Source organism: Mangifera indica, chromosome 9 (assembly GCF_011075055.1).
Source record: "Mangifera indica cultivar Alphonso chromosome 9, CATAS_Mindica_2.1, whole genome shotgun sequence".
In the NCBI taxonomy this organism is placed as follows: domain Eukaryota; kingdom Viridiplantae; phylum Streptophyta; class Magnoliopsida; order Sapindales; family Anacardiaceae; genus Mangifera; species Mangifera indica.
The window spans coordinates 9,649,200-9,667,633 of NC_058145.1; the positions used below are offsets into that span (position 1 = coordinate 9,649,200).

General features: G+C 29.2%; 1 protein-coding gene across 1 annotated transcript; it reads left to right on the forward strand.

Moving 5' to 3' along the window:
• The first annotated feature begins 9,370 nt into the window (after positions 1 to 9,370).
• Positions 9,371 to 14,703, forward strand: LOC123225914 (DEAD-box ATP-dependent RNA helicase 37-like). Its single transcript, XM_044650273.1, has 7 exons — positions 9,371 to 9,558; positions 10,297 to 11,126; positions 11,220 to 11,303; positions 11,668 to 11,910; positions 12,260 to 12,427; positions 12,631 to 12,744; positions 13,670 to 14,703. The coding sequence occupies exons 2-7, from the start codon at positions 10,368 to 10,370 to the stop codon at positions 14,159 to 14,161; spliced, it is 1,860 nt and encodes a 619-aa protein (XP_044506208.1). The 5' UTR covers positions 9,371 to 9,558; positions 10,297 to 10,367; the 3' UTR covers positions 14,162 to 14,703.
• The last annotated feature ends 3,731 nt before the right edge of the window (positions 14,704 to 18,434 follow it).

Sequence of the window (18,434 nt, forward strand, 5' to 3'; positions counted from 1 at the left end):
TGGCTCGGCTCGAATCCAGCCCTACTTCCAATACTTGAAATATTATCTCTCACATTTGGCTTTTATACAAGTATAATAAATAAATAATAGGCAACCCATTTTCAGTCAGCATTTCTTTTTAATTTGCATACAACATAACATACTGAAAAAACATGCCTAACATTTTAGGTTGGTGAAACACACTCCCACATATTAGGGTTTAGACAACACTTTACTTATTTATGGTTTTTAAATCTTTGTCTAAAATAACATAAACTAAAATTTTAATAATATTGTGTTAAAAAATTAATAATAAACCACGGTTACAAAAAGGTTATTGTATTATGAAATATAAAACAACAAATTTAATAATATTATATTAAAAAATTAATAATAAATTACAGTTACAAAAAAACCGTAGCATTATATGATATAAAATAATGGATTTAATAATTATCATAATAAATCAAAAATTTAGTTTTGCTTTAATTAGATATGAAATGTTTTGATGCGTTAAAATTACAACGTTTTATAAAAGCACCAAATACTATAATTCCACCTGCACATCCACAACAAATTGGAAGAAGTCTGTTAGATTAATTTATTTCATGGACTCTAGAGCCAGAAGCACAGATGGATGATTTGTCTTCTGGATTTATGGTGCTAGCAAACTTGGACGTATAAATCGAGCCTAAGATTCAAACACTAAATTAGAGCTATAAAATCAAATCGAGTTATAAACCTCTAATTTTTCTCTCAAACCAAACTCAAACTGTCCTTTAGATTAGTTTAATGAACTCTAGCCAAACTCGAACAATCTCTCAAATCATTCAAGTCAAACTCATGTCAACCTATGTTCAGACTTGGTTCAGTTCAAATCCACCTACGTAGTCCTTAACATTGAAGAACACAATCACTTAGTAAAGTATAAAAATTTATTTAGGTGACCTCTAAAAACGAATTGTTGATGACAAGTAAAATGGGAAATTTTAAAGGAGACAAATATGTGTCATCAAAGTTTTACAAACATAATAGAGATTCGAACGTAACCCTTTTAGTCTAAAAGTTTTAATATTCTATCAATTTTATTAATTCATGAGATCAATTATGTATTGTTTTATTATTAATTTAAAATCATCTAAACTATTTTTTGTACCAACTTTGATTCATATTCTAAATACACATAGGTTTATTATAAATTATAATAATACTTAGAAGATAAAAAATTAAATATTAAAAATATCTCTGCATTGCTTATTCAAGGCATTAGATGAAAAATTAATTTTGACAGACAACAAAATATTCTAAAACAAATAAAAATAGATTAAGTGAAAGTAAAACATTAAAATTATAAACTAAACATTAAATAATTACTTTAAATCTTCATTCTTGTCTTTCTTTTCCTTTTTACTGTTATATTGAAGAGCTTTTAAGGGTAAAAATATGACAATGAAGATTGGATGTCAAAATCATAATTAACCCCATGTTAAGGATGAAAAAAGAAAATCATTAATTTTTATAAAAGTAATCTTCATCATTTAATAGTAATGACACTTTTTTACCGTCAATCATTGAGATAAAGTGCAATACAACTTTACATTTAAATAACATGCTTTCACTTTTCACTAATTTTACTATATGATCATATAATAGCAAAAAGATTGATTAACATTTCCTCACCCAAGACTTGGCCTTAAAACACTTTTCCACCCATAATATTTATAAATCATTTTTTCCACCCAAAACTTAACTTTGTTAAAAGAGTGAAAATGAAAGGAGAAGAAGAAGAAGACCATGTTGACGCAAATTTCATATTTAGAGGTATATTTTAAATTTTATTTAATTTAAGATGATATTGAAAATTTGAAAAATGAAATAGTTATGGATAATATGATACTTTAGATTTTTAATATTGTATCACAACTCTTTTTCGTTAATAGAGCCAGGTTTTAAATAAAAAAGTGTGATTTATATAATTAGTGGGGAAAAAAATGTTTTAAAATCAAACCTTATATGGGAAAATGTTAATCACTCCAACCAAAAATAGGTGCTTGAAATTTATCCCACAAAAAAGTTTAAGGAAAATGAATTAAAATGACGAAAAATGAGGACAACCATAAGATTAACCAACCTTTAAAGGTTTATACGAATATAACTAACACATTACATTTTAATGAAAATGTGTATATTATATATATATATATATATATATATATATATATATATATATATATATATATATATATTCACTTTCAACATTTAAAACTTGCATATTCACCCCACTTATCCATTGAAATTGTACATACTCAAAATTCCTATCCATTTTTGGCAATTTTTGTTAATTTTCAGCAATTAAAATGGGAGAAAAGATAAGTAGAACATTTTTTATGATGTTTAATAGCTTATAATGTTAAGATTAAGTCATTTTGTGATAGTTTTTATAGGGTTTAGAGCTTGAGTTTACCAATTGAAACTTGAATCCTTTCCGGTTTTTATGAAATATATCAATAGTTATGTATTAAAATAGATGTAGAATTGATAAATGGTAAAGTCAATTTTGAAAATGGGAGATTATTGTTATTTTCATCACCATGTGTGATTTGTAGTCACCATGCGAATCACACATGGTATAGAGGCTAAAGATGAGATTTTTTTGTTTGATATTTTTCACCAATCTACATAGTGGAGGGTTTAGGATATTTTCCACCATACGAGAGGGGTTTTAATATGTAGATTGTATGTACAACTCACATGGTAGGGATTTTTGGTCATTTTTCACCATATAGATGTGTGTGATATTCAACATGTGGGCCACATGTGGTGGTCTTTTTTTGACATCTAATAGTACATATGTTTTATTCTGTCTGTGTAGGAAGTGTTGGTTTTCTTTAAATTTACCAATCCAGGCGTTTTTGGTACTTCCTAGTTGGAGGGAAATTGATAATTTCCAATTATGGTATTTTGATGTGTATTTTCTAATTTTTGGTCTTTTTTTAAATAAATTGTTATTGGAGTACTAGATATATATGACACTTGACACACTAGAGAGTTAGATAGATTTGATGTCATTCTCAACGACACCATGAATGTCCAAGTGGCATATTAGAGATATCTTTGGTTGAGATGTTGTTAAGGCTATTATAGAGATTCAGTAAAAAAATTTTAATTATTAATTTTAAGTTATTTTATATTTTGTTATGAAAGTATTAACTAAATAATAACAATAGAGACAATGATGCTAACTTTCCACCCGTAGTATTTTTGTTAGAGAAAGGTAAAGCCTGGTACGCAGAGATATCGAGCACATGGGCATGACCAATGCCTATAGAGTGACTTTGCCTTCCACTTCATCTATTGATGTGGGTGGTCCATTGATGCTAGATAATTTCCTACCCACATGTGAGGCAAAGTATTCACCACCTATGTCGTGAGTGTGCATAATTCGATTCAAACTGTAAAATCAGACTAAATTGTTTAAAAATTATAGTTTAGTTTGTAAAATAATTTAGTTTGGGTTGATAAAGTTTTAAAAAATAGTTTTCAATTTGGTTGTAATTTAGGAGATTTTCAAACAAAACTAAGTCATAAACCATATTTTTTTAAAAAACATATATGTAGTTATATTTGACATAATTTTTTATTAAACAATTAGGTATATAACTTTTTTTTTTGTATTTGTTTTGTTATTTTCTTTGCACGTATATTATATATATATTTCATATTTATTTTATATGTTATATTATGTTCTAGACAATTATAATTTAATTAATTTTATGAAATAATATATATTTAGAAGTAAATGATTTTAATAGATTTAAACTGTAATCCAAATTCGAATACATCGTACTTTTTCAATTTGATTTGATGTGGTTTAAAAGTTAAAAGGCTTTGGTTTGGTTTAAAAAAATTTCAAACTGGTTTTTCTATTTCTATTTTGGTTTGAAAAAACTCTCAAACCGTTTCAAATTAGATCATGCATATCCCTAACCTATACACTGAATTATTATCCCTCTTATTGTGCCTACTATACCTAGAACACATCTACAATTAGTTTGATTGATTTTTCCAAAACTATAACTCAAATCATATAAATGATTAATAAATAATATAGATTTAAAATAAATAAAATATTCTTAAATATAAAATTAGCTATAAAACAACAAGAATTGATGAAATAATGAGGTGGAATTAATCACTCTACCAATAAGTTCTTAAAATTTGATGTAACGATAAAATGAGTATTATATTAGGATAGTAGCTATTTATGTATAATTCATAAATAGTTAATATTGATTAACCTAAATGATATTAAGTTATTTTAATTAATTTAAAATAGGGAAATTAATTAAAATAAACAAAAATTTGTCTGTTTATACGTTTTTAGGCCAACCATAGTACTTTTTACCTTTATAAGCAAACCAATATTTTTGTTCCAATAATACCCCTTTCTCGTTTCACATAACTAATCTACTTACGTAGTTTTCATCTTATTTTACCATTATCTCCTTTTTCAACGCTCTTCTTCTATCAACACTCTAACGATAACACATTTTATCTGTTTTCTATGTCATTCATCATCATCATATATCAAGTAAGTTTCTTTTGTGTTCCTTTTATATAAATAGCAATCTGTATTCAGAAAACTGTAAAGCTAATAACTTTTCTAAAGATAAAAAGTTAAAAACTGTAATTAACATCTCTGAGTGCTTGAATCTTTTTATAAATATTTATATTTGTGCATTCAATAGTTTTGTTACCCAAATCTAAGTAAAAACGAAAATCACAATATATTTCTGGTAAATTGCGTCTTTGTGTGGTTTACGTTTGCAGTTTGCATGGTTTGCGTTTGTGTGTTTGTGTTTGCATGGTTACTTATTTCTTTTAAATTTCTTTTGTACAGGAAATATGGGTAAACTAATATATTTGTTTGAATATGGTGGACATTGGGTTAACAGAGGTGATAATAGTTTGAAATACATTGGTGGAGTTCAAACATTTGTATCAATTAGTAAAAAAATAAATTTTGATGGATTTGTAGAAGTAGTATGTTCTCGTTTGGGCATTAATCAAAGTTGTAATAATGTAAAAATTTACATACAAAATCCAACCACCTATAGTGATCTACCGTATTTGTTGAAGGATGATTAATTGGAAATTTCTAAGAAAACACATTTAAAATGAAATGTTATGAGTTTCATTCAATAAAGTTTAAATTTAAACAGGTACAAAGCAGATATCACATTCTGTGAACTATATTTTGCACGACTTTGCACGGTTTGCACGCGGGTGTTGATGCTTCGTAGTTTGTACGGTTGGGTGCTTTGCGCAATTTGCACTTTGCGTTGTATGCACACTTTGCATTGTATTTGCGCGGTTTGCGCAGTGCTATCAATTTGCATGACTTTCGTCTTTCGATGGCTACACTTTCAGACATCCATTAACATCGAAACTACATCATTGTATACCATTCAAAACATTCAAAACATCCATATGCATAATTCGACAAATTTAGGATTCCATTGTAAAAACCCTAGCCACCACAATCGATGCACATTCTCAAAAAAAATATTTTTTTCATCCAATCAATAACATCCCAACATTAAACCATACCCACAATAGATTATTTACACTCGATCGATAAAGATTACATAACCAAATAAATAAATATAAATGGTAACTAACTTGTGAAGTCATTGTTGATATATTGCCGCTTCTATATATTTTGCTGCTTTTAGGATATTTGCCGGTGATTTTTGTTATGTATTTTCAAATTTCAGATTTCGGCTTTCTCTTTTCTGTTTTTGGTAAAAGTAACTTTGAAAGTGTTTCACTTTGGATTTTACTTGGGTTTTCAACATAAGGGTAAAATGGGTAAAAAAATTATTGTTTGCTTAAATTGGTGAAACTTTTTTACGTTGGCCTAAAAACATATAAACGGATAAATTTTTGCTTATTTTAATTAATTTCTCTTTAAAATAATATTAGAAAATCAAACCAATTCATGTGACAAAAAATAATATATCTCATAATATTCAATGTATTAAATAAAATAATTTTATAATAACATAATATTAATACAACATATTTGTGAAATGTGCATATAATAAAATTTTGTAGAGTAATATACCAATCTAATTAGGGGTGTATATAATTTAGTTCAACCTATAAAATTGAATTAAATTGTTTAAAAATTATGGTTTGGTTCATAAAATAGTTTAGTTTGAATTGATAAATTTTGAAAAAATACGATTTGGGTAATAGTTTAGACAGTTTCCAAACTAAACCAAACTATAAACTTTTTTTTTATATTATATATAGACCAAATGATTATTTCCCACCAAAGGTTTAATGAAAAGATAGATTTTCACTATTTAAGTTTGAAAAAAAAAATCATTTTCTCACCTATATGTTTAATTTGTTAAAAAATTTGTAAAATTAAAAAAAAGTCATCAAACTAACTAACATTTTGTTTCCAAATTTTTTATTAAATAATTTTTTGAATCCTTAATTCATACTCATTTTAATGAAATAATTTTTTGTATTCTTAATATAATAATTTATATTTATGATTTTTAAAATTTTAAAATCTGTCTCAATAGTTTTATAAGTACCAATTAAATTCTCAAAAAATTGAACAAAATGCAATAAATTAGGAATTTACATAAGTTGTTTTTTATATTTATTTTTTTAATTTTCTTTATATGTTTAACATATATGTCTTTCATGTTTATTTTATATATTTATTTCATGTCATTAGAAACTATAAATTTATAATTCAATATTATTTATTAAGTATAAAATATTTAGAAATAAATGATTTTTAATATGTTCAAACCGTAATCTAAACCAAACTAAATTATATTTTTTCAATTTAGTTTGATTTGATTTGAAATCCTACAATGGTTTAGTTTGAAATTTTTTCAAATTGTTTTTTTAGTTTAGTTTTAAAAAACTTTTAAAACGTACCAAATCAAATTGTGTACATTATAAATTAACCAAATGCTTATTTATAATCCCAAATTTAAAAAAAAAAAAAGCCAAAAGACTTGTTACTGCTCAAGGTTTGATGTAATTCTAAAGTCCTATCTGCCAACTTCTAAAAACTCAAAATCTCATTTATAAGCTAAATTCTGTTAAAATTTTTAGTTAAATATAAGGGTCAATTTGTCATTTTATCTATAATATTAATAAATATATAATTTATTGTATTTTCCCTCAGGTTTTAAAAACTAGCAACTTTATCTTTGCTAAAGTTTTTTAATTTTGAAAAGTCGCATTTCCTCTCCTCCCCTAAAACCTAGGGTTTTTTTCTTTATCTTTTCACCCACAAAACTCGTCGACAATGATGATATTCGTCTAAATTTGTCAATCCAAAGGAAAATCATCATCGTTGGCAAGTTTCATGGTTAGAAAGGTGAAGAGATAGAGACGGTAATGGTGATGATTTAGAGTAGAAAAGAGAGGTCATCGATATTAGAGATGGTGGCTGAAGACGTAAAGAAAAAAACTTAAGATTTGGGGGAATATGACTTTTTAAAAATAAAAAACTTTATGTAGAAGTGAAATTATTAGTTTTTAAAACTTATGAGGAAAATATAATAAAATTATATATTTTTTAATATTATTGTTAAAATACCCTTAACTTCAACTAAAAATTTCAATAAAATTTAACTCATAGATAAGATTTTGAGTTTTTGAAAATTAATAGATAAGAGTTTGAAATTACATCAAACCTTGGGTGGGAACAAGTCCCTTGCTAAAAAAAGAAAAGGAAATGAGACTTATATGGTAAGTTGGGGCTGGATTCAAGTCGAGCTCGAGCTCGGCACAGTTTGTATATAACAGAGCTCGAGTTTGAACTCGAGCTCGTGGAAGTCTAGCTCTAACTCGATTCAAATTTAGCTTAACTCATTTCGAGCTCGAGTTTTTAACTATTTCGTTATCAAAACGATATTGTTTTAATACATATTGATCAAAACGACGTCGTTTTGTATTAAAATTTTTAATTAAAAAATTTGACGAGTATCTCAAGCTCAAGCTCGACCTAGCCTATATAGGACTGACTCGTTTCAGGCTCATTCGAATCGAGCTCAAACTTAGACTCGAATGAACTCAGTTCGAATCTAGCCCTTTATAAGTAAGCAACCTACCAAATATAAATTTGCAATTGACAAATAAAGAAATAAAAATACGAAATTTAGGGCATTATTATTAATATTATTTTATTATTATTTATATAAATGGTATTATTTTAAAGAATTATGCTTGCGATGCTGCATTTGAAGACCACTCGTTCACTCATTTTCATCTGACCAATGATGACACGACAGAAGCATTTTGAATTCCTTTTTCAAAAAAACTAAAAACAATAAATTAGGTTTAAAATAAAAAAAATTAATTTGAATTATAACTTAATTAATAAAAAAATAATAAAAAATTATAAGCTCCACGATTATTAGTTTGTGTTCCAATAATGTAATAATAAAATTGCAATAAATATTTGTTTCTAATGATATTTCGCTTGAGGTATAAATAATTATAACAAAAATCTCTGTTTAATTATATTAATAATAATATAAAATTTCCAATTATTAAGTTTTTGGTATTAAAATAAAGTATAAAAACAATGCAATAAAATCTCCCTATAATTATTTAATTAATGTATAATTTATGGGTCAAGCACACCCAATAAATAAAAGTTGCAATAATTTAATTATAAAAAACTTAAGACGAGAGGACTTATTCCCACCCAAGGTTTAGTCCATTTTTAAACACTCACTTACAGAGTTTTCAAAATCTAAAAATCTATTTATCATATAATTTTTATTAAAATTTTTATTTAGTTTATAAGTAAAATTGTTATTTTATTATTAATATTAAAATAAATAAAATTATATCTATTTTTTTTTTAAAATAAGCCTTTATTCGACTTATTCAAGCTTTTTCAAATCAATTGGTGGATTTTGCTGCTTTGTTTGCCAAGAAGGAAGATGGTTGAAAAGAGGGAAATAGTGGGGATGGTAGTTGTCGCCGTTGCTGAAGAGAAGAATACCCTAGTGATGAAGGGGAGAGGGAGAGTTAATTTTTAAAGTTAAAGTTGAGATAAAATTTTCAATTTTTAAAGTGTGAGAAAAAATGAGATAAAATTATATTTTTTAATATAAAAAAGATAAAATAATAATTTTATTCTTATTTTTTATAAAAAATCTAATAAAAGTCGAATAATAAATAAATATTTTAATTTTTGAAATCCATAAATAAGAGTTTATATTTACTCTAACCCTGGTGTCAGAATAAGTCTTTTGCCAAAAAAAAAAAAGACAGTTGAATAAATAAATAAAAGAAAGTTGAAGAATTGTTTTCAAACTAAAAATCACGCAAATATTTTCGCTATATATTTATATTTAAACAGCGACGCAAAATTGACGAAAGCAGATATTTTTGTAGCTGTTGTTGTCTCTGTATTATATCTGCTGATTTTAGGGTTCTTTCTTTTTACTCTTTTTGGATCTCCACCAGCTCTTCCACATCGAAATCCAATCTACAATCAAGCTGAATTCTTCGGTTTTCATTCACCAGGTTCGTACTTCTTTTTTTCTCCTTTTGCTTCTGTATCTTGATCTCTCTTTGTTCTATAAAATTTCGATTTGTTGCTGTTCTAGTTGTTGCATTTTGTTTTTCGTAGCGGGTTGTGTTTTGCTTCTGAGATGGTTTTTATTTTTGGAGTTCTGAATTTTTTTGGGTTGTTCAAAATTCGATGCTTCTGATTTATTGGTTAAATTTCTGGGTTATTTAATTTGGGCAGTCTATTTGGTTTTTAAAATTAAATTAATTAAAAGTTCTAATTTTTGCTTGAGGAGCAAAGTTTATACAGTGCTTTCCCTTGGGTATATTTTGAACATTTTAATCTACAGTTTTTGTGTGACTTGTTTGCATTGTCATTTGGAGTTTGTTTGCTTTTGTTACTTCATCAGACCAGGTTTTCCTTATGTTTATGTTGTTTTTTTGTTGGTTGGTGTGCTTGTGTAAATCTGTATTTGAAAAACTCGGGCAAGTTTTTGATTTAGGATTTAGTGTAGTTTGATAATTGAAATTTAGCGACAATCTCTTTGAGTTTCATAGCATGTTTGTGCTATTTATTGTCATAATCAATTTTATGGTTTACTACATTTTTTTGGTTTGATCAGGGTTTTTGATTTGGGTGTCAATTTGAAAGTCTGTTTGTGAATAGTAGCTAATCAAACAATTATTAGATATATCTGATTTAGCACTTATACTGTGGAATCTGAAATAAGCTATTTTTTTTTTTCCACAAAGGGGCAAATTTAGAGTTTTGGAGTAGGAATTTTTGCCAAATTGGAAAACAAGAGGAACTAGGGTGGTTAGTGATGAATAAGAGAACTTCATGGGCTGACTTGGCTGCCAACTCTGCAGCCGAGAATGTAACTTCTGCTAACAACAGTACTGTTGGTAACACTTCTGCTCCTGCACGATCTACATATGTTCCTCCTCACCTTCGCAACCATCAAACCTCATCAGATCGCCCTGCGTCATTGGATTCTACTTCCCAAGGATACAATGGGCCTGTGACAACTAATGATCGATCTGGATATGGCAGTGGGTCCCGATGGGGTGGTCCCAGAAATGACTACAGTCGTTCTGGTTATGGTGGTGGACGTGCTGGTGGATGGGGTGGCAGAAGTGGTGGGTGGGATCGTGGGAGGGGACGGGAAGTCAACCCTTTTGGTGATGATGATGGTACAGAACTGGCTTTTAGTGAGCAAGAAAATACTGGCATTAACTTTGATGCGTATGAGGATATTCCAGTGGAAACAAGTGGTGATAATGTTCCTGCCCCGGTGAATACTTTTGCTGAGGTTGACTTGGGTGAGGCTCTAAATCAGAACATCCGGAGGTGCAAGTATGTGAAGCCAACTCCTGTGCAACGTAATGCCATTCCAATCTCCGTGGCTGGTCGGGACCTTATGGCATGTGCTCAGACTGGTTCTGGCAAGACTGCTGCCTTCTGCTTTCCTATTATCAGTGGAATTATGAAGGGAGAGCCTCCACAGAGGCCATTTCGTGGTGCACGGACTGTCTATCCCCTGGCTCTGATTCTTTCTCCTACTAGGGAGCTTTCAATGCAAGTGAGTTTTAGTTTTTTCAACTTTCATATGGAATTCTGATATTCATTTATATGGCCATCATGAGAAATTTCATGACATTTGATTTATTTGCAGATACATGAAGAAGCTAAGAAGTTCTCATATCAAACAGGGGTTAAGGTAGTTGTTGCATATGGAGGAGCACCAATTAACCAGCAGGTACGTTTTCATCAATTCTTTTGTGTTTCAATTCTGCAATTTGACAACATCTGTGTATTATTATTGTTGATATGTTTGCATTTCATGAAATCTGAGAAATTATTTGTTCATGCACTGCTATAACCAGTGTCAAAACTTTTCTTGTGTTTTGACAAATAATCTTGAGGTACTAATATTGTTTTGTCTTATAATTGTACATTTTGGATGCTATAAATTGAGTCAAGTGATTGCCATGTTATGAGTGCCTCCTTCATATGCATTGTTTCATGTATGCACTATTGGCTTTGTTTTATCATCAATTTCTAGCTAGGAATTCAAATTTGTATTATTTGCTTAGTAAAATCTTTGTGTTGCATTTAACCAGCTGTGGGAGCTGGAGAGAGGTGTTGATATTCTTGTGGCTACCCCTGGAAGGTTGGTTGACTTGCTAGAGAGGGCTAGAGTTTCTCTGCAACTGATCAAGTATCTTGCTCTAGATGAGGCAGATCGAATGTTAGATATGGGTTTTGAGCCGCAGATAAGAAAAATTGTTGAACAAATGGATATGCCTCCACCAGGTGTAAGACAAACAATGCTTTTCAGTGCTACCTTCCCTAAAGAAATACAGGTATGGTTTAAACTGGGAAGATTCTTATAAAATTATGGTTTTGTGATGATTTGTGCTTTAGGCAGCATCATGTATTGCAATAGAAATGAAAAGATTTTTTCAGTATGGGTAGAAGCACTGTAGTTTTACACCTCATCAAAGCTTATGGTGAAAGAAATAAATGATAAGATATTCATAATTAGAAGATGCTGAACGCATTATGTGGGTGTCATGTATGATCTATGTTTTTGTTATATGCATCAACATAGATAATGTGAATGGTGAGAAGGATAGTATTTTGAGCAAGTTGAATTTAATTTTACTTATTTCAAATTACTTCTTTTCTGATGCCTTTGAACATGTCATCCAGAGACTAGCCTCTGATTTCCTTGCAAATTACATCTTTTTGGCTGTTGGACGAGTGGGTTCAAGTACTGATTTGATTGTCCAAAGAGTTGAATTTGTTCATGAGTCTGACAAAAGAAGCCATCTCATGGACCTTCTTCATGCACAGAAGGAAAATGGTGTTCCGGGAAAGGTACTACAGGAAAATTCCATCTGCATTTTGTCCCTATCCAGTACCAACAATATGGTGGATTTGCTAATAATATATCTTTAATGTTAATTATGAAAAAAATTAATTGATTTAATTGCTATGTTAGGTATTACTTGATTAGTTACCTTCTGTGTACCTATATTATTTAACTTTTGTAATTAGTGCTTTGGGGTTTATATTTGCAGCAAACTCTTACTTTAGTTTTTGTGGAGACGAAAAGAGGGGCTGATGCTCTGGAAAATTGGTTGTGTGTTAATGGCTTTCCTGCAACTACTATTCATGGTGATAGATCACAACAGGTATTTACATATATATATTTTATGTCTGAGTGTAGCACACCTTTTTCTTTTTTCCGCAGTTGCTTCATTGGTATATATTTACAAACTCTTTGAAAATAACTAAAGACTTTCACATTTTCCATATTCATATATGTACAGTGATTCCTAGTGCTATCCAGTCCAAAATTCCTTAGGTGAGTGGAATATGTAATTATGAATTAAGACTTCTGCTCAAAGAGTGACTGAATTAAGAGCCATTTATTTGTGATTTCTGGACCAGCTTCAGGAAATCCATACTTTAACTATGTAGTAGTCAATGTCGTTATGTAGTGGCATATACTCAGCCTAATATTTAATGAAACAGAGTAGAAGTTCTAATTGTTTGTTGTTTACACTGTTGTGACAATGTACCTGCTGACATTCATATGATGTTTTCTTTACTGGTTGTGGCTCTTTACTTTCTTAGTTTTCCTGATGCCCAGCAATACGTATTGTTTTTATAGTTTTTACAAATAGATCATGTAGTGATATGTTTGAAGTTCGTTGTTTATCAGCTCAGGAATTTTTTATGTATCATAAATTCTATGTGCTGCAAGAGTGTAAACATGCTTGCTGTTGGATGTATGACAGATTGATATGTTGAAATTATGGGATTTTGTATTCCCATGCATAACCTTGACTTTATAAGAACTATGAGTATCACAGAATTAGTGAAAAGTGATGAGGCTTGCTTCTTTTACACACTTTATAACCTTGACTTATTCCAATGCATCTTGCCTTTGCTTTGAGTCCATGTGGCATGCCTTATTTCTGTTTTTTCTCTGGTTCAAGTTATCTCCCTAATTTGCTCCTTGTATAATGCTCCCTGCAATTTGTTTCTCTTGCCAAATCTGCAATTAAGTTTTATATGTTTTGTTAACACATTCTTTTCTTTTACATATTGCAGGAAAGAGAAATGGCATTGAGGTCATTTAAAAGTGGAAAAACTCCCATTTTGGTAGCAACTGATGTAGCAGCACGTGGTCTTGATATCCCCCATGTTGCTCATGTGGTTAATTTTGATCTCCCAAATGATATTGATGATTATGTCCACCGAATTGGAAGGACAGGTCGAGCAGGGAAATCAGGTTTGGCTACTGCCTTCTTCAATGACAGTAATGCTTCATTGGCAAAGGCATTAGCTGATCTAATGCAAGAATCCAATCAAGAAGTACCTGCTTGGCTATCTCGGTATGCAGCGGCTCGTTCCTTTGGTGGGCGTAATCGTCGTTCTCGGGGAGGAGGTCGCTTTGGTGGTCGTGACTTCCGAAGGGACAGCTTTTCTGGTAGAGGTGGTTCTGACTACTATAGTGGAGGTGGTAGCGGTGGTGGATATGGTGGTTCTGCTGGGTATGGTGGTGGAGGATATGTTCCAGGCATGTCTAGTGCGTGGGATTGACAGTCAGCACACATTACATTGCTTAGTGTCTAGTTGGAGTGGACCTTCACTTATCTGGTCTATTTTCTTTTTTGTTAGCATTCTAGCCAATGTGTTCTATATTATTAGAAGTGTTTATCACGGTTAGGAGGGTCGGGATGTAAGTTTGGATTTGGTGTTGCAGGAGTAGAGTTGCGTGTAATGTTGGTAGGTTACCAGTTCCTAACAGATTAGGTATTATTTCACGCTCGTCTTCTTCTATCCTCTTTCCTTTTTGCTGGTAATTCGATGAGATGATGTTGGGTTGTAGAATACGTAGCAGGAGAGGGAGAGGGTTTCATTTTGCTTCATTTTGTTCGGCCACCTTCTTTTGATATCTCATAGGCATGTTCATTTCAACCCAGTTTGTGGGGGGTAAATTGTTGAGTCTCTCTGGTCTTGCCATTTTCTCCACCATTTTTTTTTTTTGAAAAGGAGTTTAAAAGGCTTTGTAATATTTTGGTGGTGACTTGATTGAACTATATACAAATGTTCAGATATTAAATGTTTCAAGTTTACTTTGAGCCCCTGCCCCTGGAAAAAAACAGAAAATTATAGGTCTGTTGATACATCTCTTTTTGAGTGACATATTATTTGCAGGATTCTTGGACTTGAATTCAAAGAAATCAATTGTTTCTGTGATTCTTTCTTGAGCATGCTTTAGTGCCATCCACTTTAGATCTAAGATTGAAGAATTCGAATCTCATATTGATATATGCTTCTTTTAGTTTCCATGTGTTGTGTGTTTATGTTATGTGATTATCATCTCATTTTGTATTAAACTTGCATTTACTTAGGCAAACCAAATACTGATATTTGATCTGGATCTTTTCTTGATAAGAATATTTAGTTTCAGAAGAATGTTGTGCTACATGTCATCTCATTTAAATATAATAATGCTAATAGTTGAATTGTGATATTTTCAAATGAATTCGGATCTTCGGCTGATATGAAATCATTTGAGCTTTGGAGAATGTAATGTTACATGAATTTATGTGAAGTAACAATTCAAGATTTTTGTTGATGTAATTATCATATCATTTGTTATTGTATACTTGCATTGAATTACATGTGGAATACAAGAAAGGTCAATGTTATTGGTAAGACTTGTGACTGTCATTTAATTTATTTGAGCTTATTTAAGGCAAACAAAAATTGACAAGTTACCAGAAGGTGGTTTGCCAAGAAAACTACAAAATCATGTGAGACTAAAGAATTATTATCTGTGCCATGATTGCATAAGACATTGTGTATATTTTAGTCTTTTTTTATTTAACAAGTTTCGAAACAAGTGGATATTTTTGGTTTCTATTTAATTAATTATTATTAATAATATTGTTATTGATATAGAATTTGAGGGAAAATTGACTTTTGAGCAACCAAAAATGTTACAAAGGAGGTATAAAAAGAGGTGGGAATCTAGAAATTAAGGATCAAGCTATCTCTTTAATCTTATGATTAAATTTAACAAGGACAAATTTGTATAATAAATTTAGCAACCCACATTAGGATATCAAATTATTATGAAAAAAAAAAGGTAAAACAACCCAACGGCTAAATGGGTTTTAAAAGGAGTTGTTTGCTTTAAGATTTGTAACCAACAAATGAAGAAATTGAAGAAGAAAATGGTTTTACCTGGAAAATGACAAGAATTGTTGATTGATAAATGTAGAATTTCTTTCACAAGTCTCTTTGACATGTTCATACAAGAACAAGTACATTAATGTCTTTGCACCACATGGGTTTGATTATTTTTAATCAATGAATAAATTAATAGAGCCAATGAAATGGGTTTTGTCAAGTCAACAAGTAGTTCACATTTTATGTTTTTTTTTTTTAATTTCAGTAGAATGTTGTGGTTAAATAATTCATGAAAGTAGATCCATATGTATTTTATTCATTAATTAATATTTATTTAGGTTGAAGTATAAGTCACCAAATTCATCAATCTAATTTTAAGTTTATATCTCAACAGGTCACCATAGGAGATTATAGTGAAGAAATTTGCCTATAATTAATAAAGAGCAATACTATATGTACTCACTTTTTTTTGTGTGTATATATATATATATATATTTATATATCATCGTATAATTAAGTATTGTTTTATTTTTAATTTAAAATTATCTAATTATATAATGATATATATAAATATATATGTATTTATATATTTAAAATAAATATATATAATTTTATTGATTAATAAATTGAAGGTATAATCTACCTTATTATAAATGTGTAGAAATTGTTTTACACGCTAACAATAAAACTATAGCACAACCTATTCTGACCGTTGATAAAAAAAAAAAAGTGGGCGTTACTCATATCAGCCGTTGATTTTAACCCACTGTCAATAAACCATGGGGCAGGATTAATCTACTTCTATAATAAAATAATAAATAATTATGCAAGAAAGAGAGCTTAATATAAGGGATTGTTTCAGTTCCAACTTCCAACTCCATTCACATGTATATATATTTTTTAAATATTTAAGTTTTTTTTTTTTTAAAAGGAAAAAAATTTATTTGAGTCGAATGATTATATTATAACTAAATTGATCATATCAAATAAGTAAAATATTAAATTTAATGATCATCTCATAATTTATATTACTGATAGAATTTGGATCCACACTTTTATATTTGGACAACCCTCTTATTTGCCATTCAAAATTTTTTCAGAGGCATATTTGTCATTTTATTTCTTCTTCCATATATTTGACAACCCTCTTATTTGCCACTCAAAATTTGCTCTAGAGGTATTTTTTTTTTTTAGAATTTATTTCTTTTCTCTTTTCTAATTAAGATGAGATATTATTATATACTTTTATCAATAAAAATATATATATCAATTTTGAGTATATAATTAAATACATATTTTATGTCTGTTATTATAATAGATTGAAAGATTTTAAATTAAATATAAATTAATACTCAATCATATAATAACATATATAAATATATATTTATTTATATACCTAAAATAAATACACATAATATTATACTTTTTTTATTATCCTTTTAAGATAGCACAACTATAAGATTAAATTAGTTTTTAACTTTTAGATTGCAATAATTTACATTATATTTTAGTTTATAACTTGTTAACAATTCTATTTTATTTGTATTATCTTTTTTAAATTCATTTTTCAAAACTACATAATCAATTTCTAATACACCAAATCCTTTCTCGTATTTCAATAAATTTATATATAAAATCACCATAAAATAAAGGCTAAAGGATTAATTCCCACCCAAAGTTTAGTCCAATCGAAAATTTTGTTTACAGGATTTTAAAAACCCAAATATCTATTCATCTCTAAACTTATGTTAAAATTATCAGTTAAATAAAAAGGTAAAACTGTTATTTAATCAATAATATTAAAAAAAAATATAATTCTATTTCATTTTACCTCAGGTTTTGAAAAGTAATAATTTTCCTTTGGATTTATATTTTCTAGGTTTTAAAAATTGAAAATTTCACCCCCACCCTAGGGTTTGCATTTTCTACATATTTTTATCCTTGCATCATCCCCCTTAAGTTTTGAATTGTACAATTTCACCCTCTGTACTTCACGTTTTGCAAAGCTGGATCGACTTTCTCCTTCATCTTCAATTGACTAACCTTCTTCTTTGTCTCCGATCGAATGTCTAGCTCGAGACCGAGTTGATGTCGGTCAAGGCTTTCAATGGAGAGATGGGTGACACATGATTAGGGTTTGGTTCGCACAATTCATCTTTGATTTGTGCTCCCTCTTGCTTCCAATTGACAAATCGGAGGGAGGAAATGGTTGCGTTACCATCGACCACTGAAGGAGAGGTCGATGATGGCTTGAAATCGAGCTGAATCTCTAGTTTGATTTTGATCAATTTCATCGTGATTTTTACATCAGAAAACCATCAGAGAGGGAGATGTTGATAGTGGTTTAGATCTTAGGGAGAGAGGTGGTTGGAGACGGAAAGGGATATGACGCCAAAAAAAAGAACAACAACCGAAAATGTATGGGGTGTTAGAGAATTTTTGCAGAATCTGGGGCTGACTAAAGAATGAGATTTTAAAATGTATAAAAGCTAGAGCTAGGGGAAAAATGACATTTTTTAAACTTGAAAAAAATGAGTTTACGAAGGAAATTATCAATTTTCAAAATTCGAAAGGAAAATAGGATAAAATTATATATTTTTTAATATTATTCTTAAAATAATAATTTTATCTTTCATTTAACTAAAAATTCTAATAAAAATTTAAAAATAGATAA

Bases quoted from the DNA above. Each gene is read 5' to 3' on its own strand.
- LOC123225914 (XM_044650273.1), top strand. From the start codon at position 10,368: ATGAATAAGAGAACTTCATGGGCTGACTTGGCTGCCAACTCTGCAGCC. The intron at 11,911-12,259 runs GTATGGTTTAAA...CATGTCATCCAG, and splicing joins CCTTCCCTAAAGAAATACAG to AGACTAGCCTCTGATTTCCT. The intron at 12,745-13,669 runs GTATTTACATAT...TACATATTGCAG, and splicing joins ATGGTGATAGATCACAACAG to GAAAGAGAAATGGCATTGAG.